We start from the raw sequence: 26,826 nt of genomic DNA on the forward strand, positions 1-26,826 counted from the left end.
ATCAGACTGAAGAGATTTAGCATAAATAATTTATACATTAGAATCAATAAATAAAGTTGGAAATAATTCAAAGGTATAAAGCACTTCACCAAGTCAGATCAATAATTCAAAAACACTTATATATACATACAATGTGTTTCAAAAAGTTATATGACTAAATACCTCTTGAATGGTTGGCTGCAGACCTAATTTGAAATTCAATTTTAAAAAAATGAGCAGAATAAGGTATAATTTTGACATTTTCCATGGCAAGTGTTATCATATGACGCTTTTCAGTAAAAATATATGAAACTTAAATTTTAAGATGTGTCCTACAGGTAAAAAGCATCAATAAGAAAAGTGTTAACCATAGCCAAATTAATAAAAAAAGTCCATTCTCAAAATATTTAAATTACCTAATAAATTATTAATCAAAATTTTGGGAAACCGCATACAAATACTACTGTAGACACTTAAGTGCTTAACACACATTCATATACGATATCTTTTACATCATGGAAGTATAAATTTTAGTAAAATATAATTCTATTTTTAAGCCACATGAAATCCATGTTTTCACTGAAACTGGAAGTGGTTTAAATCACATATTTAGACAGCTTCAGATATATTCTGTATAAAAGATATACGATTTAAAAAAAAATTATTATTGATAAAGTAAAGAACTATTTACTAATAGAAATATTATTTGTAGGAAGCACATGAAAAATTTTTATTTTTTAATTTTTTTTTATTTATTTACTTTTTTTTTAACTGAAGGATCTCAAGTTTCCAATTCTGCCAAATACTGGAAACCACTGTACTGCAATACTGTAAGTTTGGAGTCCTTTATTATTTAAGACTTTTCTTAAATGGTATCATGGGTCTACAACCAACAATCCAAAAGGTATTAATTCTGCAATTTTTTAAACATCCTGCATTTATATGCAGATGTAAGGTGGTAGATATATAAGAGATTAGAAATCCATTAATCCAGATTTTTAACAATTCATATATATTCACAAAAAATAATAGAATCCATAAAACTTTTATCTGAACAACAATTTTTAATTTGAGAGTTTAAATGTAGCAGCTGAATGTTTTGCCACATGTTAGTATTTTTATATTCAAAATATTTAATGAGGACTTGATTTATAATGTAGCAATAAAATGCTTTGTCACAATATTCTTAAATTCAAAATATGTATAAATTTAGAATTTGATTTCATATTTTATATGAACAAAAATATCAAAGAACTATCATTTTGGTTATTTATGAGTTTTAAGTTCCTAAACTCGTTTTCATTACAAACATAGTATTTGAACATGCTTCTAATGTAATAATAGCAATTCAATTGAAATAAGATATACACTATCCAGAAATATATTGATATGACTTTGAATCCATGGGTGTGGTTCTATAAAGCACATGGTCCAACATTCAGTTGTACAAATATATACTATATGAACATACTCTTTATAAGAAATAGTTTCTATCTGCCATAAGAAGTTAAATGAAAGACAATATTGATTAATTAAAAAAGTAACATACACTCAATTTTGTAGTAAGATAATACAGTGTGCTCAACTTTAAATAAAAGGAAATGGTATCAAACACTGATCATTATGATTGACACTTTATTCAAAATGTGTAACCATAGTATCTTAATATTGTTCTTAAGAGCAAAAAAGTCAATTTCATGTAAGAAATGTAATGTTTGAAAATCAGTTTCCTTAGATGTTGAAGACAGATGTAAAATGATTCACAAAAAATTCATAATTGCCGTAAGTTTTTCAGATTAGTTTCATAATTTTTTGCATTAAGAAGCTTTAACTTATTTAGCTGAATACACTTTTTGTCATAATAAATGAACAATCTAAATTTAGGCCAAGTAGCAGCCTTAAGGCTAAAAATATTAAACTACATAATCAGTCCCCCTTTTTTTATTTATTTATTCATTTACTGGAGGGGGGACATAAATCCAGCTACATAAAAAATTCAATTTTAATCTTTATGATGAGTTTTTTTAAATGCAAAATTTAAGTATGGATTAGTTACATATATTTCAAAATATATTTCTGTAATACTATTTAATTCCCTAAAAAATGCATTCTTAAAAAGAAAATTACATATTTTAAAACATTAACATGATTTTTAGAGATATGTGAGAAATGTACTTATAAATATGAATTAAAATTTAATTTTTAAAATATACAATATAGAGAGAGATATACACACATACATAAGAATTAAACCAAAAATGGATAAAGAATACAAAGTTGAGTGTATGTTTATTACCCTATTTTTAGGAAAAATAGTATATAGACTAAAATTTAAATATTTACTTCATGAATCCATGTAATAAATAAAAAAGATTTTGTAATTTGATAAAAAGTGTGAAATATTTGTTAAAAGTATTTTTTCTTAATAGCTTTTCAGAAACAAAATTTTACACATCCATCAGCAGAGGTACATGTTTAATGGATATGTCGTTCATGATACTTGAAAAGTATTAATTTTCTCCCCCCCCCCCAAAAAAAAACTTCGTACTACACTACTTTCTTATTTGGAATAATATGATCAACTGTAACAAAAACAATACACATAAGTGCCCATAATAAAACAAACCAAATCCAAATTGTGTGCTTAAAGGGTGATGCATGCTTATTTTTTACCCCTAATCCTAAAGATGCTAAAATATCTTTTCTTGCATAATAAACTAATAATGCTGGAACGACATACTGTACGGCTGCACCTGCATAGGAACCTGTTATTCCAACCAATATAGTTAAATCAGCTGTTATAAAAGCAATTGCTACAGGAGGTATCACAGCTAACAATGGGAAGAGCAATCGGTCAACAAAAAGGGAGTACTTTTTATTATCTTTCAGAAATATAGATTTTAAATTATTACGCAGAGTTATTGCAATAATAGGAAAATTTGTACTGAGCGTAAATACAGGAAACAAAGTTAAAAAATAACGAATCACTGCAAAATTTTCAGAAAGAATGCTTTCTCCTGTATTGCAATTCTGCGGTTCAAAATTTAAGGTATATATATCTAAAAGATGCTCAAATGTAAATATACCAGTAAAAGAAAGCAAACAATAAAACAAGAGAATTAGCAAATAATCTGCTATAAAGAGCCTTAGCAGATGGGATTTATTTCTTATTGGAGTTATAAGGGAGGGTAATGAGTGGTGGCACATAAAAGAATACACACATACACCAAATAAATTTGGTACACCTCTAACATTTGCAATACTTGGGTGACCTCTTCCTTTGCCTTGAATGAGAGCGGCAGCAGCGGTGATTATCATTGTTGAAAAAGCTGGAAAAATTTAATAAAAATCAACGACATTTAAGTGCAAAGATCTAAATATAAGACAGCTTAGAAAGATCGGTTTCATAATGTCAACATGCATCATATTTTAAGACTCAAATATTGGACTATTCCATAACTGTAATTCTACTATATTTTAAAGCCAAGAAAGAAAAGATAATACAGTACAAAATCCTAGATCTGGGAATATCTTCAGAACTTCGGCAATTCAGGATTTCAGAAACGTCCAGATTTTAGATCATCAATCCAAATTTGTACGATGACATGTAGAAATTAGAAAATAAACCATATGAAATGATGAATCATTTATGACTTAGGAAATAAAAATTTACACAAAAACTAAATACCTATTTGTTTTATCAAGCATTGTTGTTTAAGCTATTTTATTTTTATGCTAATAGTTTTGTTTTAATTTTATAGATAAACACAACATTTTTGTTCATTTATAAAGTTCCTACTATTCAAATACTGAAATTGTCCTGTTGAAAATTCCTACTAAGCTGTCAATCAAAATTTTTTCATTCTTAACAATGTCTTTATTGTTACTTATCCCTTTTTCACCATCAGTAAAACCACACTACAGGTTCCGTGCTCTGTCAGTCGATTAATGTTAGGTGCTTTGTCATGGCAATGGAAAATTTCTATTTTCTCATTTTCATTTAGCATCATTTCTCCAAATTTCTTCACAAATTACATTAACTGGTATTAACTAGAAAATTTTATCTTTTGCTTCTAAATTTTCAAATTTGTGGCTATCATCATCACCAAAAAATATTATAACTGGCCATAAATTACAACAGGCATTTTATAAAAATATCTGCAGACATGTGGCCTCCTATGACCTTGCTCCCATGATCCACACTGCAGGTTTTAAGTTAAAATATTTCAAAAATTCTACAGAAAATTTAGCATAGATTTTAAAAGGCTAGTTTATGTCTGAATTTCAACATGCACAGCATTTTGATATCCACTGGATGTACAATTTGAAAAGAAAATGGAGATGTTATCTTTTATTACAATTTTAAGTGAAGTAAATGCCAAACAGTTGTTTATAACCAAGGCAATTTTTGCATCATATGGTAAACCAACCGATTTCAAATGTAGCAGAGCCTCACATATGAAATTATTTTTCAAACCGCTCATTTATTATTGTTTGTCTCATTTATTTGAATGACAGATGACAAAAAATCTTTACTGCTTTAAATGCTTGAGATGCTTTATTTTTATTTTTATTTATTTATTTATTTATTTTTTTGAGACTATGAAAAGTTTATAATTCTGCATACCTCCAGTATCTGCACATAGCTAGTGCCACTTTGTAATCTTTGACAATAGGTGGAATGTTTTCTGTCACCAAGGTATTTTAGGGCACATATTGCCAGAAAAGGCAAGTTTTGTCAATGTTACAAATCTCTTATGGAGATACCTTTTTGATATAAATAAATTTCATGAATTCATCTGCAAATTGTTCAGAGCTTTTTCACCTGAAATTTTTAACTGCCTTATGTCATGGCCATTTTTAAATGAGTTTAATCAACATGTTAAATATTTGCACTCAGTTTTTAAGTCCATTTTCTCGTGAAATATTTTCGCTTGAGCCTTGGCACTAGACCCATGAATAGCGCACACTCTTGCTATGATGCTGTCGTACCAATCAATCATCACTTTGCCATGATTATCATGCAGAGCATAATAAAGTTTTTTTTTATTCACTGTGAATATCTGGAAAAATTCCAAAAAATTTCAAAAGGTTCTCCCCCCTTTAAAACATTTGACTTTTTAGTGTCATATTCCTACATGCTTTTGCTTTGCAGATCCTACTGCAGCTCCAGACATAGAAACTATTTTCGACATAATAAAAAATTCAAACTCAAATTTTGTTAAGGTAGCTGCAATAATAAGAACTTTCAAAAAAGAAAAAGCAGAAAATTAGAAAGTTAAGGAAATGTAGAATTTCTTACATTAATTCAAGTTCCTCGGAATCTAAGTGTTTCTTCTTTCCTTGCTTTGATGCCAACAAAAGAAAACCAATACTAGCAACATCTCTTTCTAAACACATGTGTCTCAGAGCTTCACTTATTGTTTATGTCAGATAAAAAAAAAATGCTAACCTCCACAAACCATTCAAGGGCTGAAATGTGGTTGTGGCCCAACATCAATCAGTGTATTGTCACTGGCCATAGTGCGAATCTCTAGCCAGCAAGTGTTTGAAACTGATATCCAGGAGCCTCAGTTAGTCACGAGAAAAATCAGTTTTACTGCATAGCTTCTTTTTCTTAAGTATTATATTCTCCATTCCTAAATGTTGTAAAGGGAAAAGAAATATGTTCTCAAAAATTAAAACAAAATTGCTGGCAGTCCAGGTGTCTGGATATTAGGTCATTTCGGATACTGGATGTTCAGATACTGGATATTCAGATACTGGATGTTCAGATACTGGATGTTTCAGATACTGGAGTTTGGACTTTGTACTGTATTAAAAATGCAAAAATTTATGAATAAAATTATTCCTATTCAATAGTTAAAGTTTGCTTGCTTTAGAAATGAAGTAATACAAAATCATGTTCAATGTGGTCTTGTGTTCACAAATATAAAAAAAATTACACCCTCTATACATATACAATATATATTCATATATAATTATTTTCTTATTTACATAAATTTTGCCATTCCTTCAAATCAAAAAAATTATACAAATGCATTTTGCAACACATGAGAAATAAATATAAACCTGGACACGATGCATTAATATATTACTTATTGTAATTATTTTAAGTGTCTTAAAACAGGCACAATATTAATTTCAAATTTCAATCAACTGCTCTTAAAATAAAATGCTACATATATTCTATACAATGTACTACTTTAACACATTCTTTGTTTTTCTGTACATTTTCATAATTTGGCTCTGTACATTTCATACCATGCTCAGGTTCTGAACCTATGCTCAATCATCATTTAGCTCATATATAAGGCCTAATAACGCTGCGCATGTAATTATACCATCCATTCAGTTTTTTAATTACATCATGTTTGTTGTAACATTTATTTAATCAATTATTGCACACTTCTATTGCAACAACTAAAAAATAAAACAAATTAATATAGTTACATGTTTCCATGCTTTAATAATATTTAAAGTATATAATTGCAAGAGCTGTATCAGCATTTATGAAAATTCCATTTTACACAAAATATAATTTTCATATTTTATTTCAAAAAGCCAAATAATTATTTTTCTAATATGTTAAATATCGAATAAATTGAGTTTCAAATCAAAAAGTATTAATATTTAATAACATACTTGACACAAATGTTGTTGATATATTTAAACACATTGACAATGATTATAATTATTTGAGAAAATCTTATAAATTAATAAAAAATTATACTTTAAAAAATACAGAAAAAACAATCAATACCTGATAGACATAAAATAAAGGAATAAGCAGGCAACAAAATGATAGGTTGTGACCAAACATTAGGAAATAAAACATACAATAATAACCGGCCAGCTAAAAATGTATATAAAATGAAAACATCTTCAATGAAAAAATTATACAAAAATGATTATTCAGCCAAATGTATTTCAGTAGATGAACAGAAGCTAGTTACAAAGTTCAAAACTATATACATCAATTGTAATTTCTCTTTAACAATTATGTGGTTACCAATGAAAAATTTAATTTATAGTTTTGAATTAGCATTTGAGAGACTTTTGGCCCTTTTTATAAATACATAGGATCACAAAGTTTTTATCCAAATAATACTTCAAGATCCCCCCCCCACACACAAAAAAGGTTAATCTAAAGAAAATCAAGCTAGAGATCATAGAACTTGTAATACAGTCTCACAAAGCTTGCAATATAATTTGATGACATTACAGTCTAATATGTAAAGTTAAAAATATTTAATTAAAATTGTTCTCGTCACAAAATGCACCTCTTATTGAGAAAAAAAACTATCATATACTACCAATTATCTCTTTCACACTTAGTGTCCTCTTATATAATTATTATTAGTCTCATAATAAGTATATAATGCTCATTTTAATCTCTAAGATAAAAGTGCTCAAAATTAAGCATTTCTTATCTTCAGGGTTGGAAAGTTGTCTCCCAGATTTGAGGGACTGTTTGTAATTGAGAGTGTGAGAGCTGCGGTAGTTTATCTGCAGGCAGCCCCTGCAGAAAACTGGCCAGGTTCCTCTCTTATGAATCAACTCAGGATGCCTATTCTAGGATCACTGGATCCATCTACAACTTGAGCAAACAATATTGACTAAAAAAAAAAACGGTATGGACAGCCATCACAACTTGTCGGAAAAAGCCATTCTGTTCTCCTCAGTTGGTGGGTGGGTGGGTCCATTTGAATTTACTGAAAGGGGACAAGGCTTCAAGGAGCTTTAAACCAATCGCAGTACAGACGAGTGATGAAATTTATAGTGCTCGCTGAATGATGAAATTTATAGTTCTGTATAGTGATGAAATTTATAGTTCTAGGAATATTCTCTCATTATTTCACTAGCTCACACACTGCCCTTGTAGTTCGAAAAAATGGCACGAATCAGTATTATGACCAACATGCAGCAGAATATGCTGCTGTGTTATGTGAAGGAAAATCCCGTTTTTTAAGGAGAAAGTTAACGCAGGAATTTAGGGTTAAGAAATAAAGAGTGATGTGGGATACCATGAAAGCAACGGTAAATAAATAAGAGTAAATGAAGCTTACTTAAATTCTTTTTAGAAAAAAAAAAAAAAAAATTTAATCATTTAAATTTATAATATGATTAATTTGCATTACAATCGAATAGCAAACTAAGTTGCTTTTTTTCCATGCTTACATTAAAACTGTGTTTTCACGCAATTTGTTTTACAGTTAATATTAGAAAAATATTTCTTTAAGTAAGAAATTACAAAGAAAATATATCTTTCTTAATGTTTCTTCCTTTTTTTTACTTTCTGTTTCTATGAAAATTATTTCTTTCAGGAAAAGAAATAAAATTCATTTGCTATTACAGTATGGCTGATTGCTGCTGCATTCAGCTATCACACATGCATCAAAATATTTTATTTTAAATAATTTATTCTATAATTAACATGAAAGAAAATATTTTTTCAATATAAAATATATAACCAAAATTATACTAATCTATCCTGTATGTGTGATTAATTCGTATCACAATTTTTATCACATAATTACTAATACTTTTTTTAATATTACATTGCTGTTATTTTAATTTCTTATATATATAAGAACTGTTTATTTTAAATATTCTTCCTTCTCAAAAGATTTTATTCTGTGAAAATAATTAAAAAGATAGTAATATTATTTTCACAATGCAAGTACTAAAGTAAAAATAATCCGTGTAGGTCTCCTGGAGAAGACCTTGTCAAACCAGCGTTTCGACATATTAAATAGAAAACTAATAATAATCAATATCTCCTTTACAATATAAAAATGAAAACTCTGCTATGAACAGTATTATTATTTTTTTCTCAAGTTTGCAAACAAACAATGATTTATTAATACTAATTGATTACAAAAGTACTATTTCATGAACAAACCCTCATTCTTCTAGCATTGTTATTTTATAGCATATTACAGTAATAATGCAGTATAATTCTGCTAATAAGCCCACCAGCGGCCAAGCGGTTAGAGTCATTGAACGCAGGTAGTTCGGTCCGAGGTTCGAATCCTGCGAATGGGCTGGCCGCATCGGCGTTTTAGTGGCTTTCCCAATGCGGAACGTGTATATGAGCCAGTTTCCCTTAGAAAACACGTTTAAATCGTAATAAAATTACACACACACACACAGAAAAAAAAAAAAAAAAAAAATCTGAAAGCCTTCAGATTTTACATTACTCCCAAAGGGCCCTTTTTTTAACATTTTGTGAGTTACCTTTATTTATTAAATATCATGTTCTTTGCACTTAAACCAAAAAATTCAATTACACAGAAATATCATATAATTTAAAAAGAGCATATCTTTAGAATTTCCAATACATAGTCTCGCACGCTAGAGGTGAAAATGTTTTTTGCCTCCTTTTTTTCCCCCCTCCCCCATTGAATGTTGCCATTGCTCGCTTTGAAATTGTTGAGTTTCTTAATCAAACACTAATAAATGCTTTACAAAATATGAAATAGATAATAAGACAAATTCTGAGTTCCAAATTTGGGCCTCCAGATGCCTATATTAGGATGGAGGATTATGTTATTCAAAATTTCATGGCTCTGGGTACCATTGTTTTATCACAGTGCGAGAAACATTCATATATTTATGCAGATTCTTCATTATTTATTTATTTAAATATAATACAGTGCGATAATATTTGATGGAACAATTTGAAAAGTGAAACACCATTTATCGTGAAATGCCACAAAATGGCAAAACGAAATTAATAGCACTTCTGGGCTAAAAATTATTTCTAAAAGTATTCCACTAGTAGTAGTCCTGCTACTGAAAAAAATATTATAAAGCTATTTTATAGTTTTATATATATATTTTTCATTTTTATTTTACTGTGGGGTGAATTTTGCGTAATAATGAATGACATTCCTTTTTTTGTTCACAGTATTGTTCATAAGGTATTCAGCTGTTAGATTTTAAAATAAATGTAATTGTTGCTGTACATAAATCAAGTAGAAGCTTATCAGATGTCTATATTTGTATTAAATGAAGAAGGCTTATGTGCTTGATAAACTTATTATCTTCTACATTTTTAAAGCATACAATTACAATTTATATCTATAATTTCAGGAATAGTATAACCTTTCTTTCAGTAGAAATTGCGTTCTTGTTTTCTGAATGTGGCTTGAAATACTCTCTCAGTTCATCCCAAATTAAAATAACTATAAATTTTGGCAATCTGAAATACGCAATGAAAACATCTTCTGGCAGAGCAAAACCATCAACATATTTTCTATAAATTCGCCACCGATTCAGAGATCTACGACTGTATTCTTAGTTTAAATATGAAAAAATTAGGAGCAAAAACACATACAAAGCCATTGTCTACTTAGAACGTCAACCAGACAAGTCTGATTGACGACAGGGCAATACTTTTCCCCGCGCTTCTGATGACTTCCGCACTCAGAGAATTTTTTTCATTAGCAGCGACATCTGGCGGCCCACAAACTGCTGCCGACTCTCGTAGCCCAGAATAGGCATCCAGGTTTAGATCATATCAAACATCAAGTACCATAGTTTAGATCATATAGTGCACCTAGGCGTGCTGCAGGTATAACAAGAAAAAGAAATCAGCACAGCATATAGAGAAGTGACCTAAGATGGAATAAGTGCCAAAGAGAAAATGGCTACAGTGAAAAGGTGATTCAAGGATTCACAGGCAGGAGAAGCAGTAAAAGCTCAAAGCCCAGAGAAAAAGTAGGCACAGTATCTAGCAGTAGGGAACCTAGAGTGCAAGACATTCTGACAACAGCAGAAGTCATTCAAGAAGATGGAAGATCACTAAAGAGCAAGTCAAAAGTGCTAAGATCGTGAATAATGAAGTGAACATTGCTGAAGAAGCGATCAAAGAAGTTGAGTTAAGAAGTTACAAGAGATTATGCAATCAGCCATGCCAAGGATGCCTACTTTTTCTCTGTGCTTAGAGCTTTTACTGCTTCTCCCGGCTGTAAAGTAGAAGTTGCAATAGAAAGCAGAAATTGCCTATACATAACATAGACACATGGCTCTTCATATAACATAAAATAGGAAATCTGAATGCCTTAAGCTGGTAAAAAAAACTGCTATGTGGGCATGCAAGTCCATATACATAGTGTCTACAGTCAAAAGTCGTTAATCCGGACTCGTCAGGACTTCGGCGATTCCGGATTATCGATTTTTCCAGATTATAGATCATCAGTTTAAATCTGGTAAGATGGCATGCAGAAATTATAAAATTAAAAATATGAAACCGTAATTTATGAAATAAAGAACAATTATGATCTAAAGGGTATCAAAATTTACAAAAAAAAAAAAAAAAAAGCTTAATATTTATTTGTTTACTTTATTAAACATTTCTTTCAATGTAAGTTGTTTAAGTTGCTTCGTTTTATGTGATAATACTTTCTCTTTAATTCTATAAACAGACATAATTTCTTCTTCAGTTACACAGTTCCGCTGTTGAAGTCCTATAATCGCTGTGTCGAGAATACCGACTAATTTGTCAATCGAAATTTTTTTCATTTTCAATAAACTCTGTATCACTTTCTTCACTATCGGAAGTGAATTATAATGACGAGGAATTTGATTTAAATCATATCAAAGACGGCAGAGTACATCGAGATGAAATGCTACATTTAGTAAGGAATTATAAGCCAAATAAAATAAAAACATCTGCCCTGAAGATAAGGATAGTGCTGACAGATCATCTTCCAATTCATTGCACGCTGCAGCGTTTCTGCACATGCGTCGGATCGACGCATGCGCAGAAAGTTTGTAGCTTTGAGGTCCGGATTATGGGTGTCCGAATTAACGACTTTTGACTGTATTAGCATGAAATTTTTGTGCATCATACCAAATTATTTTTTTCCTCCCAGGAAATAGGATAACATACAATCTAGTTTCAAACTACAAATTTCTGTTGGAGACTTTATAAGCCTTGTGAAATCTTTGACTCATGGTGTTAGTTTTATAATCTAAAGTTCTCTAACAAAGTTGCTAAGACCTTCATTTTCAAATTCATGTTTTGTAATAATTAAACAATCATTTTATTATTTTGCTTGTACTTTCACTTCTATTATTGCTTACACCCACCAAGATGAAAATTAGTTAATTTATTATTTAAGCTATTTTCTTGAGCTCAACAGACAGCTTCAGTAGCTACCACTGACCATCACTCTGTTACGTCTTCCTGTGACTCAATTATTTAAATCAACTTTAGTTCTGCTAATCCTAATTGCTTTCTTAAAGGTTTAGGGCTGAGCCAATAAGTTTATTTTTCTCTGAATTGTTCTGCATTTCCAGAAATATGATTTTTCTGTTATTCCTTTTCTAATTAGCAGGCCATTAAGTAAATAAAAAGGTTTAGTTTAAACCTAGATCTCAATTTATTTCACTGTACTCTACAAGTTATAGGATGATTAAGTCATCTGACTGTCTTTACAATTCTTATCTAATTAGATACAATTTAATTAAAAAGCTTTTCAATTTAATTCAAAATTTTATCACCAATTTCTTAGCAAGAATCCACTCACATTAAATACAAAATATTGAAATACATTTATGGTTTTGGTTTGGTTTATTAAATTACGGCAAAGCACTCGAGGGCTATCTGCCTTAAGGGAGGGATGCCTTCGTGGAGGACCTTTTAAGGGAAACTGGCTCGTATACACGTTACACATGGGGAAAACCACGAAAACACCCATGCAGCCAGCCCGTTCATGGGATACGAACCTCGGACCGAACTACCAGTGTTCAGTGACATTACCGCTCGGCCGCTGGTGGGCCCGAAATACATTTATGTAAGAAGAATATATTTATTCCTCATACGAAATTTTCGGTTAATTTTGGAATTAAATGTATACCATATTCTGCAAATAAAATTATGAAACACATAGACTTTCTCAAGAATTTGAAAATTAACCCATGCAGTAAGTTTTTGCATTACATGATTTTCTATGCAGAACAAAACATGAACAAATAGCTAATGTACATATTAGATGGCAAAATATGCTCCTTGGGATTAACTTTTTTAAAAAGTCTTATTTTTGTAAATGTGAGAAAACAAACAAAGAGGTAAAGGTAAAATCCCAGCATACAGTATGGCCTTGACACGATTTTGAAAACTGTCGCCAACACCAAAATGATGCATTTACTGCTCATCATAAATGTTGCATTTACTTCTCATCATACAGAGGATGTTTACACATTTTTGTAATGATTTTCATTTTCTCCATGAATTTAAACATTAACTTCAAAATTCATACGTGACATGCATCAAATTGGAATAAGGTTTAATTATTGTCTGCAGCATTAAAAATATTCTTTTCTTTAAAATATCACAGAAAAATAAACAATGGATCGAAGGCTGTATTTTTGCGCTGATCGAAGAGAAATACTCGTATTCAATTATTAATAAAAGTTGTGAAAAGCATGGTTTTAATATTTCTACATATAGTCACTTATTTTACATGAAACGTCAAAGTTTACATCTGACTGGTAAAAAGGCAAAAAGTGCATTACAAAAAAGGTATGTACAGCTTTTATTAAATCTTAAGTCGCATCTCATGTTTTAAAGGAAAATCCAGTCCCCCAAAGAGCTACTGTAAAATCTTTAATGTAGGAACTGTCAATAAAATTATAAAATCTGATTTAAAGCTACTCGAAACAAAAAACATGATGTTCATCACATAATACCGAAACATGTTTCTTAGTGTACGACTATGTGCAGATTGCTGTATGAAAATTATTTGGCAGGTGAAAAATGGAAATATATAGTTGAAATTTATGAGGCTTGGATATACTTATCTGATTGCAACAGAAAAAATAGATTTACTACTGAAAAAGAGGAGAAAGAGATTTAATTTATTGGTTCAGAGAAAACAAAGAAAGTTTTTCTAAAGGTTTTAAAGTTATCATTGGATTCTCTTATAACGGAAAACTTACAGAAAGTAAAAAGAAATGTCAAAATTAATTCGGATTACTATCAGAAATATGTTTTAACACCTATTTTCAACGAATAAATTTTATCTCTTTACCTAAACAATCTTCACTGTGTTAAGTTCCATCAGGATTAGACTTCAAGCCATACCTCTATCTACCGCACTATTTTTTGAAAAAATGGGGAATGAAACCAGATTTGAAGCTATTTCCTTTAAATGCATCCCACCCAAGTCCTCTGATGTGTCTCCTATGGATTATTGTGCATTTGGACTTTTAAAACAACCTCTTTATAAGCGGCATCACAAAATATTGGATGGACTCTCAAAGATTGTGAAGGAGGAGTGTAATAAAATCAACCTTCATGTTTAACCCCTTAACTGCTGGGGGCATATATATATATGCCTTGTTCAGCCGATGCGTTAACTGCCCCAGGCATATAATATACGCCTTTCCAAAATACTATCATTTGCTACCCGTAAAATTATTCACAAAGCTTTGGAATGCAACACCACAATGACCTTGACAAAGTATGCGAAGGAGGATACTATTTCAGAGAAGTGTAGGGAGAAATTGGAGAGAGGGATGTGTCTAAAGCGGTAAAAGTAATGAAAGTATTGGCTGGTGTTGTTTGAGTAAATCGTATTTTTTTTTTTTTTTTTTTTTTAATTCTGTGTCCTCTGTTTTCGTTTACTTTTTGTAGTAGGTTCCAGGAATAAAGAAAGCTATAACGGATGTTTCAAACCCATTTATCTTTTTTGATGAACTGCTCATGCTTCATATTGTTACTGAAACTAACCGTTTTGTAGATGAGTATATGAACCAACACCTTGGAAACGAAAAATCAAGTACAAAATCGTGGCATTCAACCAGTTCAGAAGAAATATATGTATTTTTAAGCATACTGATTTCACAAGGTATAACACTGAAACCTGATATTACACTTTACTGGTCTAAAAATGAATTGATCAAAAATCCATTTTAGGGATCTTTTTTATTATAAAAACATCATTTTTATTATACTTACATCTTTTTATTATACTTTTACTCAAAACATAATTTTGTGCATTCTTTTTTTTTTTTTCTTTTATTCTTTATTTTGTGAAAGTAAACAATTTTTAGAAAGTAAAACTTGCACTTATTTTCCCCCTAATAAATCGCATAACTACGCATGCCTGTGTGAAAAACCTTGGCACTGCGAATTGAATCTTGTACGTTTTCCGCGGCAGTTAAGGGGTTAAGAAAAGGACTTTTATCTCGGAAATGAAAATGTAATATGATAGCTCAACAAAAAGGCTATCAGACTGAACATAATAGAAAATAAAATTCTAAGGTTCGTCTAAACATAAATCTTTGCAAAATCATTATTACAAAATTGTCTGAACATCCTCTGTAATGTTGCCAAAATTTGCCAAATCCTGTGTGCACCGTATACTAGTATTAAACCAGAGATAAGTACCATATAAACTTACCTAGCCATCTCATTATTGTAGTAAAAATTTGTAAATATTTTGTTTTCTGGACATTGAAGAATGCAAAGGGCCCAAGGCAAAAGAGAAATATTGCCTGAAGAAAAATTCAAAAAGTAAATATTAAAAGAAAAATTTAAATGCAAAAAAATAAACTCATCAGACAATCATCAGACATCAGACAATCATAAAATAAACTCATAAACAGAAACAAACAAAAATGAAACTAAACAATTTCCTACAGGTACAAAATATATAAAAAAATACAACATGAAAAAATTACTACTACTTTTCCCATTAAAAAAAATAATAATACCATAATGCTCTCAGCTTAAAATAATAACAAAAGTTAGCATGAATCCTTCTGAATAAGCCAAGCATATGATTGATTTGGCACCACTTTTAAAAATACTTTTTAAATTGTTTCGCTAGCTGATTCAAGTTTCTCAGTAAGTTGAATCAGAAAGATGTTAAATATAAAAAATATCAGAGTTAAGATATGATAAATATTAAATTTTTTGCATTTTATACTCAAATGGAGAAAATGACTAATGTATCAGAAATAATTCATTTAAAATGCATATATACAGGAAATTACTTCACAAATTTTCTTTAGAAATTATTGCAACTTTCATCACTTCAGAAAAACTTTTCAAACTTAAGAAATTGTTTCAATTTTCTTTTATCATTCACAAACACATTCATTTTTTGAAGAAAAAAAAAAAATTTGCCGTGGTGAAAATGATGAATGTAACTGAGAAAGAAAAAAGTACTAATTTTTTTTTGGCAATGACATTTCAGCTAGAAAATATATGGAATATTGAAACAAACCTTATCAAAAACACCTTATAAAGAAAGGGGGGCCTTTTTAAATGGCACTATATAAGAAAATCAAAAAATGAAGATGAATCATATTCCGATACACCATCCACTTTAACTAATAAGCAATATGCAAATCAAGTCAGAACTTAGCAAAAGTGCTTAGCAATCATTGTTTAATAATCACATATATTACTGAACAAGTAACTCGATCATCTGGAAAAGCAATTCTGAAAAGTAATTTGGTTTGTCAGAATGTCATTTTTTGACTTGTTCTAAAAATGTTCAAACGTGTTCAAGCAAACTAGGAGAAATTTTCTCAAAGCCAGTCTATACTAAATTGTATTACTGCTAGTGATAAAACACGAAGCTACACATTTGATACAGAAACAGCTCAACAATCAGGAGATTAATATTCAAAAGGTGACACAAAATTGAAAAGACCCCCATGAAAGTTGGTCAAAAGTCAAGGTAATGTTGTTTTCTAAAACTGCCATGGTGTTATGTATCACGAATCCTACCAACTGGTAAAATTGCTAACAAAGAATATTATTTGAGTATGTTTGCAGCAATTTGTTGTTTGTAGCAGATAGTTGAAAACTTGAATTCTGGTAAGATAATTTATATATTTTGTACCATTTATTCTTGCAAAATAATTCATGTCCACAAACATGCACTTGCTCTTGTTTCTCATGAATTTTTTGACCAAATATTCAACGGTTCTACTAGTGACATTCACTTGATGTGGCACCATGAGATTTTTTTTTCTTATTTCTGTAATTAAAATCTGTGCTTCATGATCACAATTTTGAGTCTATTAATGTAATAAAACAAATTTACTGCAAGTCCCAAATGTGGATCACAGAAACAAGTTTAAAATATGTTGTGATGAATAGAAAAAATGTTAAAATGTTGCCATAAATGCACTGCTCTATGAGAGGATCATCAAGACATAATATCTACTGCTAGATTAAAATCTTATAATTTATAGAATTATATTTGTTATTTTTAATACTGATGGCACAGAATGTTGATTCATATTGAGATGCAAATTTGGCAGATGAGGCAGATTAAATATTTATATTTATTTCAATTCGCATTTGTAGCCATAATTCACTTGATACTATAATCGTGCTTATTCAAGAACATTTATATATTTGATACAGTTGCAATAGAAAGAAAGCAACAAGACAACATCTCACCAAGAACAGAGATAGAAGCAAAAGTGTGCAGTTAGGCAACCTATTAAGAGAAAGTTTCGGTTAAGTTCCAACTTGGCTACGTCACCAGTGTTATGCAAGTCCTATGATATGAACTGATCTAGAACTGAAGCACTCAAGTAAAAGTTAATACTATTCTTAGGGTACTTTTCCTTTGTGTGCCTGCATATCTGGCAATCACATATCATTATGTTTTGGCAGCCATTAACATCTTCTGTACAAATCATGTGTAAATAGTTGTTCCAATCAATTACAGTATTATGTGGCATATCAAGTTCATCTTAGCAACTGAATTGAGGTCAACTCCTTAGATTATAAATAAATAAATCTCAATGCTCATGTGAGAGAGATATGAGATGTTTCAAACAAATAACCTTTTCTAATGCTGACATCTTCTCGGCAGACATTACATTGTCACCTAATCCTTTTATTGGTGATATATAGATTCATATCATGAAGGTTTTAACATTTTTGATTACTTGGGAGAACTCTACAGTGCTGGAAATATTCTATCGAATCTATTTAAGTGGATCTTAATTCAAAGAGCCGCAATGGCAAGACCAAATGACGCGAGATTCAAAAATAGAATTTTGAGGATAAAAATGGCCACCAAAACATAATGAGATATGATTGCCAGATCTGCATATAGATTTTGAAAAAAGTAGCCTTTTTAGAATAGAGAAAGGAAATACCCATTAAAAGTGAGGAATTAAGAGGCTATTGATAATTTAAACTATAATTTTGATTTACACTTTTTATCTTACATAAGTTATACATACATATATGCATGTGTAGACTGGGTTTATTCATTGCGTTGAAGTAAGCAACTGCCATCCCATAAATGGAAGGAATGTCTTCGTGAAAGATTTTCTTCAGCAAGCTGCTTATTTACATTATGTATGAGAAAGACTATAACAATGCAACATATATAAACTAGAAAAGGCCATTTTTAATGTAGGGCAGTAGCAGAAACAATTTTCAATTCTCTGTCACTTTAAAAAATTATAAACATAACTACATTTTTATAGAAAATAATTAAAATTTTCAGACATTTCATTTATCCAATGTTTTAAATGTCAAAGCTCATTTAATAAGCCCAATTATTGATTTTTCTTATTCTGTAAAGAATTTTCATTTTATTACTACATGAAAATTTTACTTTTAGGTCAAATAATATTAATGTTCCTTATATATATTACTTTTTATGGGTCTTTTACATAAACACATTAAGAACAGATCATTGTGTGCTCTTTTATTCTACCATTCTTTGGTCACATCACTTCATTAATTACTTGGGATTTACCATTCTTTGATAACCATTCTGTGGTCTTTTGGTAACCTTTCTTTGGTCATACTACCATTCTTTGGTCACATCATTTCATTAATTACTTGAAATTTTAATTATTTTCTACTTATGTTGCTACTTATAAAAAATTATCATAATGTTTAAATTTAGCTTCTACTTACATATACATTCTAACAGTATAAATTATTTTAATAGATAGTTTTAATGAATTACACAATTCACATTAAATTTTAATAGAAAATAACTAATTACTTGTAGTTAAAGGAACGTGATTTTAAACAAATTAATGTTATAATAATTTGAAACTAGCAATTTAATTGGTATACGAAATTAAGAATCTTTTTAAGTTATTAAGTATGTATAACTTTTTAATACCTACATGATTTCAAATGCAACTTATTGCCTACAACTTTCAAACCTTTCACAGAATATAACTGTGCACAACAGAAAATTTTAAAATAATATTCATTTTGAATGTGTCTAATTTTTTTAGTTGAAGGAAATTAAATAACACAGTTTTCGTTTAAAGAACAAATTTTTATTTAATAATTCGTAACTGTGGTAAGATAAAATAATTATTTTTAAAAATGAAATCTGAATGATAACTTACTAAAAATATTCGATAAGTATCACCTCTAGTTACTGCACCAGATGCCCAGCAAGAGACAGTATCATTTAAACTTATGTTGCATGGTGTATCCACTGGAGAATAAGTGCTACATAAACAGTAGAATAAATTACATATATATAACTACTGTGGATCATTATATATTAATAATACTAATTTAACATATGACTGAAGAATAAGTTTTTAAATAATCATTCTCTCTCTTTTTCCTTTTTCTACTTTCATGAAAATAATATTCATAAAGAACAAATGTTCTGGAAAAAAAGAAAGAAAAAAACATGAGTGTGAATAAGAGATACTAAACTTTTGAAAACTTTTTGAAGGCTCTCTATAACACAATAACAAACTTATGCCGATTATTAATACTACTCAGAAACTACTACTCAGTTGCTACGCAGAAAAAAATTTGAGTAGCAAACATCAATAACTGGCATAAGTTTTAATTTTTATAAAATAAACTTAGTAATTCATTATAATATGAAAAATATATTTATACTTTTCCAATGTAGATAGTTAAAATATTCTAGCTAGAGCTTTGATTTCATTGATTTTGTGTGTGCATCAAAAAACAACTATGACTTTTCAAGTTCTATTTCAAGCTATTTTTCCGATGAAACATCTTATATTTCTAGTGTAATCACAGGAGTATTTTCGGACTTTGGATGCTTATGTATGGCAAAGACCTGAGCTGAAGTTTTTTCAACTGCATGCTCTGTCAGTGTAATTTTGTGAAATCATATTTTGCTTTCAATTAAACTCCCCATATCATGCACATTACCTTATATTTATATTCTGTACACCCCAGCAGTTGCTGATCACTTTTCATTAGCTGATGGGAAGGCATACCTTCCTACCTCATTTATGTGCATTTATAATATATAATAAACTATTTACAAATCTACTAAAGTCTAGACTGGCAGATAGTTCTGAATTATATTTCAATTCTCATTAAGTTAAAAAAGTACAGGTAACCCTTCTATAACATGGTAGATAGGTTGCTAGAAAATACTATGTTGTATGAGCCCCAGAGGTAGTATAAAAAGGGGGAAATACATTCCAAAAACTTATTAAAAACAATTTTTTAATTATACATAAACAACTTTATTTTTATTAAAAGTATATATGTATGTACAACACAAAACAAAACAAAAATCCCCAATTAAGCATCTTGGTGTGTTCATGCACGTGTTTGTACAGAGAGGCAAAAGGGATATAAAAAGCCACTTGAGGAGCTTACCCATTAGGCACATAGGCAGGGGGACGAGGTAAAGAACTGAAGTTTTATATTAAAGTTATTTTCGTAAAACATTGAGAATCTTTATTAGATTTTTAATATTAAGTTGGCTTCTGGAGCAACGCCCTGTACCCTACTGGGAAATGCTGCATCGGATCCCCTGAGACCTTGTCCTTCTTGTTAAGGGTTGAAATTTCAAAATTCCCTCGAGCTACGAGGCGTATTCGGAAACTAAGTACCGTTTTGAAAAAAAAAAAAAAAAAAAAATAGTAAACCAATTTTTTCGAATCCAATTTTATTTTTACATGAAAATACATGTCTTAAACTATTTTTCAACATCGTTTCCACCAATGATCAAACACTTGTCATAGCGGGTGACCCGTTTTTGTATACCATCGTCAAAGAAACTTCCCACCAGTTTCGATAACCACGACTCCACAGCATTTTTCGTGTCATCGTCAGATCCAAAGTTCTTTTGTCGTCAGTTCCAAAGATTTTTTGTGATGACCAAGCTCACACTTCATGTAGAGGAACAAGTGATAGTCGGATGGCGTGAAGTCCAGGCTGTACGGTGGGTGATCGAACTACTCCCAATGAAACTGTCGAATTAACGATTGAGTGACACCAGCAGTATGGAGCCGAGCATTGTCATGGAGCAACACAATTCCTTTACTGAGCATTCCTCTTCGTTTGTTTTGAATGGCACGCCTTAGTTTTGTTAAGTCTCACAATATTGTGCCGCATTAATGGTTTCGCCTCTGGGAAAAAATTCAATAAGCAAAACGCCTTTCCTATCCCAGAAGACAGTGCACATGATTTTTTGTGATGACATTGTCACTTTGAACTTTTGTTTATTTCGGAGAATGAGTGTGTCTCCACTCCATCGATTGTTGTTTCGATTCTGGTGTGAAATGACACACCCAAGTTTCATCACCTGTCACAATTTGGTTTAAAAAGTTTTCTCCCTCATCACTGTACCACGTGAGAAATGTCAGGGCACTACCAAGTCGCTTTGTTTTGTGAACATCAGTGAGCATTTTTGGAACCCATCGGGAACACAGTTTGCGATAATTCAAGCTGTCAGACACAATTTCGAACAAAACAGAACGTGAAATTTGTGGAAATGCCTCTGAAAGAGTTGTCATTGTGAAGCGTCTGTTCTCATGAATTGCTTCATTAACTTTCCTTACCAAATCATCAGTGACAACAGAAGGCCGACCACTCCGAGCCTCGGCGTGGACATTTGTTCGACCTGCATTAAACATTCTTACCCACTTTCTCACCATTCCATCACTTATCGCGTATTCACCATTAACTTCTGTCACTTGACGATAAATTTCTGCTGGTTTAACATTCCTTGCGTTCAAAAATTTAATCACGGCACGAATCTCACAGTCAGCGGGAGAACTAATTGTCTTAAACATTTTGAATGTGCACAGCAAACTGAAAACACAACATAGAGCAACCAAAATGGCGACAATTGAAAGTCAATGAACAAGAAAGACTAGTGTGCATGACCGGGACACCTAACACAGCGCTGCGACGGGGCTAGAATGAAACGGTACTTAGTTTCCAAATACACAACGTAAAAACAGAATTATCTACATTGGTCATTTAAGCTTGGGTTTACAACACACAGTAGAATTCATGTCAGTTGTAAACATATATTTTGTATATTATCAAAACATTTTGCACTTTCCTTTCCTGAAATTTTTCGGTTATGTAAGCATTGTTGCCCCTCCCTCTCGTTCTTTGGAGAAAATCTAAATCCGCTCAACTAGAAAGCATTTCATATATGGAATTTAATTTTAGGGATATTTTTAATGGCTATTTCTTCAATATGTACGAATAGTATTTATATAGAATATTGAACTTCAAAATACCACACGAGGATAGTTCTATCTGTTGCTAAGACTTTAGAAGTTGTCGAGGAAATCGAACCATTTGTTGCCGCTCTTTCACGACAACATCTGTCGATTGCAACTTGGTGAGAATTTCGGGGAAGTGGAGCTTGATTGCAGATAGTCGATTTTTAGATATTGTCTATGAATTATATGTCCAAACATCAGCAGTTTTGGCTGTGATGCCTTTTACAAATCTGGCTTTTGTTGACAGGTGATATATTAAAACAAAATAACAATAATGCAGTAAAACATTGGAAACATTTACAAGATTGAGGTTAGTAATAAGCAAAAATCAACATTAGAAGTTCACAATAGTTCAGTTATAAAAAGTACTACAATAGAACAGTGCGACATCAAAAAGAAAGATGTAATACAGGGAAACGACAACTTCACATAAAGCTCTTCAATGGGCTGGGGGAATATTTCCAAGGGTATTATTATATGGTTAATGTTTGTCATGAGCTGGTATCTATTTGTTTTGTTTTCAGTGCTGTCATGGTGTTGTACAAATGGATTGAGGTAAGACTTAGCTGGTGTTTGGGGAGCGAGAGGTTTCGGGATCATTGAACAAGAAGCCCTTGGCAAGCATTTAAGTTTGACCAACCACACGGTCAAACCTTTCCTTATCCATTTGATAGAAAAATGCTAATTCTTCACCAGCTGCTCAAAAAAAGTTATCATAAAGTTTTTTTTTTTTTTTTTTTTTTTTTTTTTTTTTTTAAGTTTTTTTTATTAGTCTTTCTTTCTTTTTTTTTTTTTTTTTAACTTTTGATCTTTATTCTATATAGTCAAAAGTCTTTAATCCAGATGTCTATAATCTGGAATGATCTATAATCCGAACCTCAAAGCTACAAACTTTCTGCGCATGCAACGCATAATGCATTTAGGCATGAGCATATGCATTTACACATGCGCATAATACCTTTACGCATGTGCGTTTAATGTATAACAGACGGTATAAGCTAAGCTAAAATTATCGATTTCAGTTAATGTTGCAGATTGCGTTGTTCCTTAATCTTCTAATTGGATCTGGCTTATTATTTTTTGCGCACTGTTAGAGCAATTTTATAAAAGTAAGCTTGAACTTTCGAGTATGTCAAAAAGAACTTCCGATTCTGGAGCTGCCAAAGGATCTATCTACAAAGAGAAAGCCCATTTATATGTCCATGAAACAAAAAGTGGAATTGCTGCAAAAAATGGATAAAGGCATATCTTTTGTTTTTCTAACCATTCCGAAATCTGTTTATCAATTTCACGATGCTCTGGGAGGGACGTCGCAGCGCGCAATGAACTAAAAGTTGATCTGTCAGCACTATCCTTATCTTCAGGGCAGATGTTTTTATTTTATTCGGCTTATAATTCCTTACTAAATGTAGTATTTCATCCCGATGTACTCCGTCTTTGATATGATTTAAATCAAATTCCTCGTCATTATAAATATCACGAATACACATCAAATAATTTTCAGGTTGCAATTTTCTAATTTCGGATATGCGTAATGTATGCTTAAATGTTGAAAGAAATATTTAATAAAGTAAAAAAATAAATATTAAGCTTTTTTTTTTTTTTGTAAATTTTGATACCCTTTAGATCATAATTGCTCTTAATTTCATAAATTACGGTTTCATATTTTTAATTTTATAATTTCTTACCAGATTTAAACTGATGATCTATAATCCGGAATTGCCGAAGTTCCGACGAGTCCGGATTAAAGACTTTTGACTGTATTTAGCAGATGTCATGGTTTATTTTAAAAGAAAGATTAGATATTTAATATTTAGAATTGAATTTTTAAATTTAAATTTCAGTGTGAAATTTTGATAATATAGAAACAAAGAAGAAATTATCCTGTGCACACAATCATAAACGCAAAGCTGAGAAAGATGCTGCTCTTTAGAAGCAGGCAATCACAATGTCTCATTTCATAAAGAAGATAAAGACTGCTTTGGATGTAAATGATGTTTACACTGAATCAGCATTAGAATCGATTACAAAAGAACAGACATCATCCAGCCAAAGAACATCAGCTACATTGGATGAAGTTAGTGAAAGGACTGATGAAACTCCAAAGGAAGGGAATGATGATCCAAGCATGGAATTAAATTAATCAGAAGTTAAAAATTATCCAGATAATTCGATGGAAGAGGCTGGCATAAATGAAAATTCCTTTCTTGATATTGATTTTGATGATCCTGCAAAGTGGCCAACTCTAGGCGACAAAGCGAGAATGATTTTGCTTGAAATGGGGGCTTATTCAAAAGAAAGGTTTAATGTAACCGAAAAGTAATAATGGACTTAAATTTAGTGATAAAATATTACAACAGAAAAGTGGAAAATGGAGAACTAGTTCCCCATACATGGTTATTATATTCCATATGTTGCAAGATATTTTTATCAATTGACAGTAGTAGTCTCGTAAAAAGCTATAATGATTGGATATATGTATCTAAAGCTTTGCAAAGGCATGAGCCTAACACAGCACATATGAAATATTTCTTAAAATGAAAAGAGCTTGAGAAAAATTTGAAAAATAAAACAATTGATTCCCAAACACAAGAGATGTACAAAAAAAAAAAAAAAAAAAAACATTGGTAAAATGTATTAGGAAGACTGACTGAGATCACAAAACTTCTTGGCAGCCAGAATTTAGCCTTTTGAGGCTCATCTGATGAGCTGTACTAAAAATACAATGGAAACTTCATAAAATTAATGGAATTGTTTGCAAAGTTCGACTCAACTGTGGAATTTCACATTGATAGAGTATTACAACCTAAAGGTAGCAACAGGCAAAGTTCATTATCTAAACGAAGGTAGTCAAAATGAAATGCCGCAAATTATTGGCAATATTGTAAGAGAAAATCTTACTATCACTTCGAAAAGCCAAGCATTATTCTATAATTTTAGATTGTACTCCCGATATTAGCAAAACTGAATAGATGAATGTCGTCATACATTTTGTCCTCTGCAGTGATGGAGTGGCAGAAATCAAGGAGCACTTTTAGGCTTTATTAAAGTTGATGATTCTACAGGTAACTGCTCTACAGTAACGGTAATGGGAATGTTGAAAATGGGGAACATTCCCCTTGATGATATGAGAGGCCAGAGATATGACAATACAAATAAGAAAGGGAAGAAAAATTATCTTCAACATAATATCTTAAAATCCATGTGCATTTTATGTTCCTTGCGCCGCTCATAGTTTAAATAAAATGATTAACGATGCAGCAAAGGTGAATGCAGATGCAGTGGGTTTTTTTTTTTTTTTTGCAATTCAAATAATTAATTATACAATGTATCTTCTTCTTCTCCTAAGCGATGGTCAGTTCTTTTGAAAAATATTTCATATTTAACCATAAAACCCCTCTCAAACATTCGATGGGAAAGCAAAATTGAAGCCAAAATCAAGAATTATACATTTATTGGTTCCTTGATACTGTGGCATGATTTGCTTAACAGAATTAATCCTTCAGCAAAGAACTGCAAAAAAAGGGTTTGAGTGTTACACCAGCCTTAAAGGCAATAAGTAACATAAAAACCTTCATTAAGAATATAGAAGTGACATCAATTACAAAAGTATTTGTTAGATATTAATTACTGTGCTTGCCGAGAGATGGCAGTGCCTCTAACCTACACAAGTAAGCTAGGCAAGTGCACGGTTGCATCACACTCTCGTTACTTTCCGCTGACTATGTAGCATTAATGTATAAGTAATGTAATTTAATCTTATAAATAAACAGTGATTTATCTATGTTTGACGAGTCAACATACATAACATGGTGTCAGAGTTAACCATGCTTACGAATTTAATGCATAAATTAATATTTTAAGAATTACATGCATTTGAAAAACTTAGAATAAAAAATGGCGCATAACCTGCCAGTTGTCTCTGTTTGCCACTGGATCGAACCCTTCTGAAGCTTGGAGACACTGGAAGGAAGAATTCGAGGACTATATTGGTTTGGTTTGGTTTATTTAATTATGGCAAAGCACACTAGGGCTATCTGCCTAAGGGGAGGGATGCCTTTGTGAAGGACTTTCTAAGAGAAACTGGCTCGTATACACGTTACACATGGGGAAAACCACGATAACGCCCATGCAGCCAGCCCGTTCACAGGATTTGAACCTTGGACCAAACTACCAGCGTTCAGCAACTTTACTGCTCGGCCGCTGATGGGCCTGAGGACTATAACGAAGCATTAAGATATAACCAAGAGTCGGAAAGCACAAAAACTGCGCTTTTTCAACATGTTTCTGTGACAAATTTAAAAAAAAAAAAAAAAAAAAAAAAAGCAAATATCAATCGTTTGATTTGAAGCCAGAAGC

General features: G+C 31.0%; 1 protein-coding gene and 1 long non-coding RNA gene across 7 annotated transcripts in view; one reads left to right on the forward strand and one right to left on the reverse strand.

The window, feature by feature from the left end:
* The window catches only part of LOC146996866 (uncharacterized), a 191,048-nt gene that overhangs the window by 141,885 nt on the left and 22,337 nt on the right, over nt 1-26,826 (forward strand). The window lies entirely within an intron of this gene.
* The window catches only part of LOC118193571 (putative sodium-coupled neutral amino acid transporter 12), a 78,591-nt gene that overhangs the window by 3,607 nt on the left and 48,158 nt on the right, over nt 1-26,826 (reverse strand). For 3 of the 5 annotated variants that reach the window (XM_085819007.1, XM_085819005.1, XM_085819006.1), the window contains exons 9-11: nt 19,348-19,453; nt 15,396-15,489; nt 629-3,308 (exon numbers count right to left, since the gene is read on the reverse strand). In XM_085819007.1, coding sequence (XP_085675133.1) covers nt 2,527-3,308; nt 15,396-15,489; nt 19,348-19,453 — 982 coding nt within the window. In that variant the 3' untranslated portion in view covers nt 629-2,526. Of the gene's footprint in view, nt 1-628; nt 3,309-15,395; nt 15,490-19,347; nt 19,454-26,826 lie in introns of those variants that run through there. The other 2 variants (XM_085819008.1, XM_085819009.1) reach the window with 2 other exon arrangements.

Source organism: Stegodyphus dumicola, chromosome 6 (assembly GCF_044657685.1).
Source record: "Stegodyphus dumicola isolate Sdum_Otavi_A_Nest chromosome 6, ASM4465768v1".
In the NCBI taxonomy this organism is placed as follows: domain Eukaryota; kingdom Metazoa; phylum Arthropoda; class Arachnida; order Araneae; family Eresidae; genus Stegodyphus; species Stegodyphus dumicola.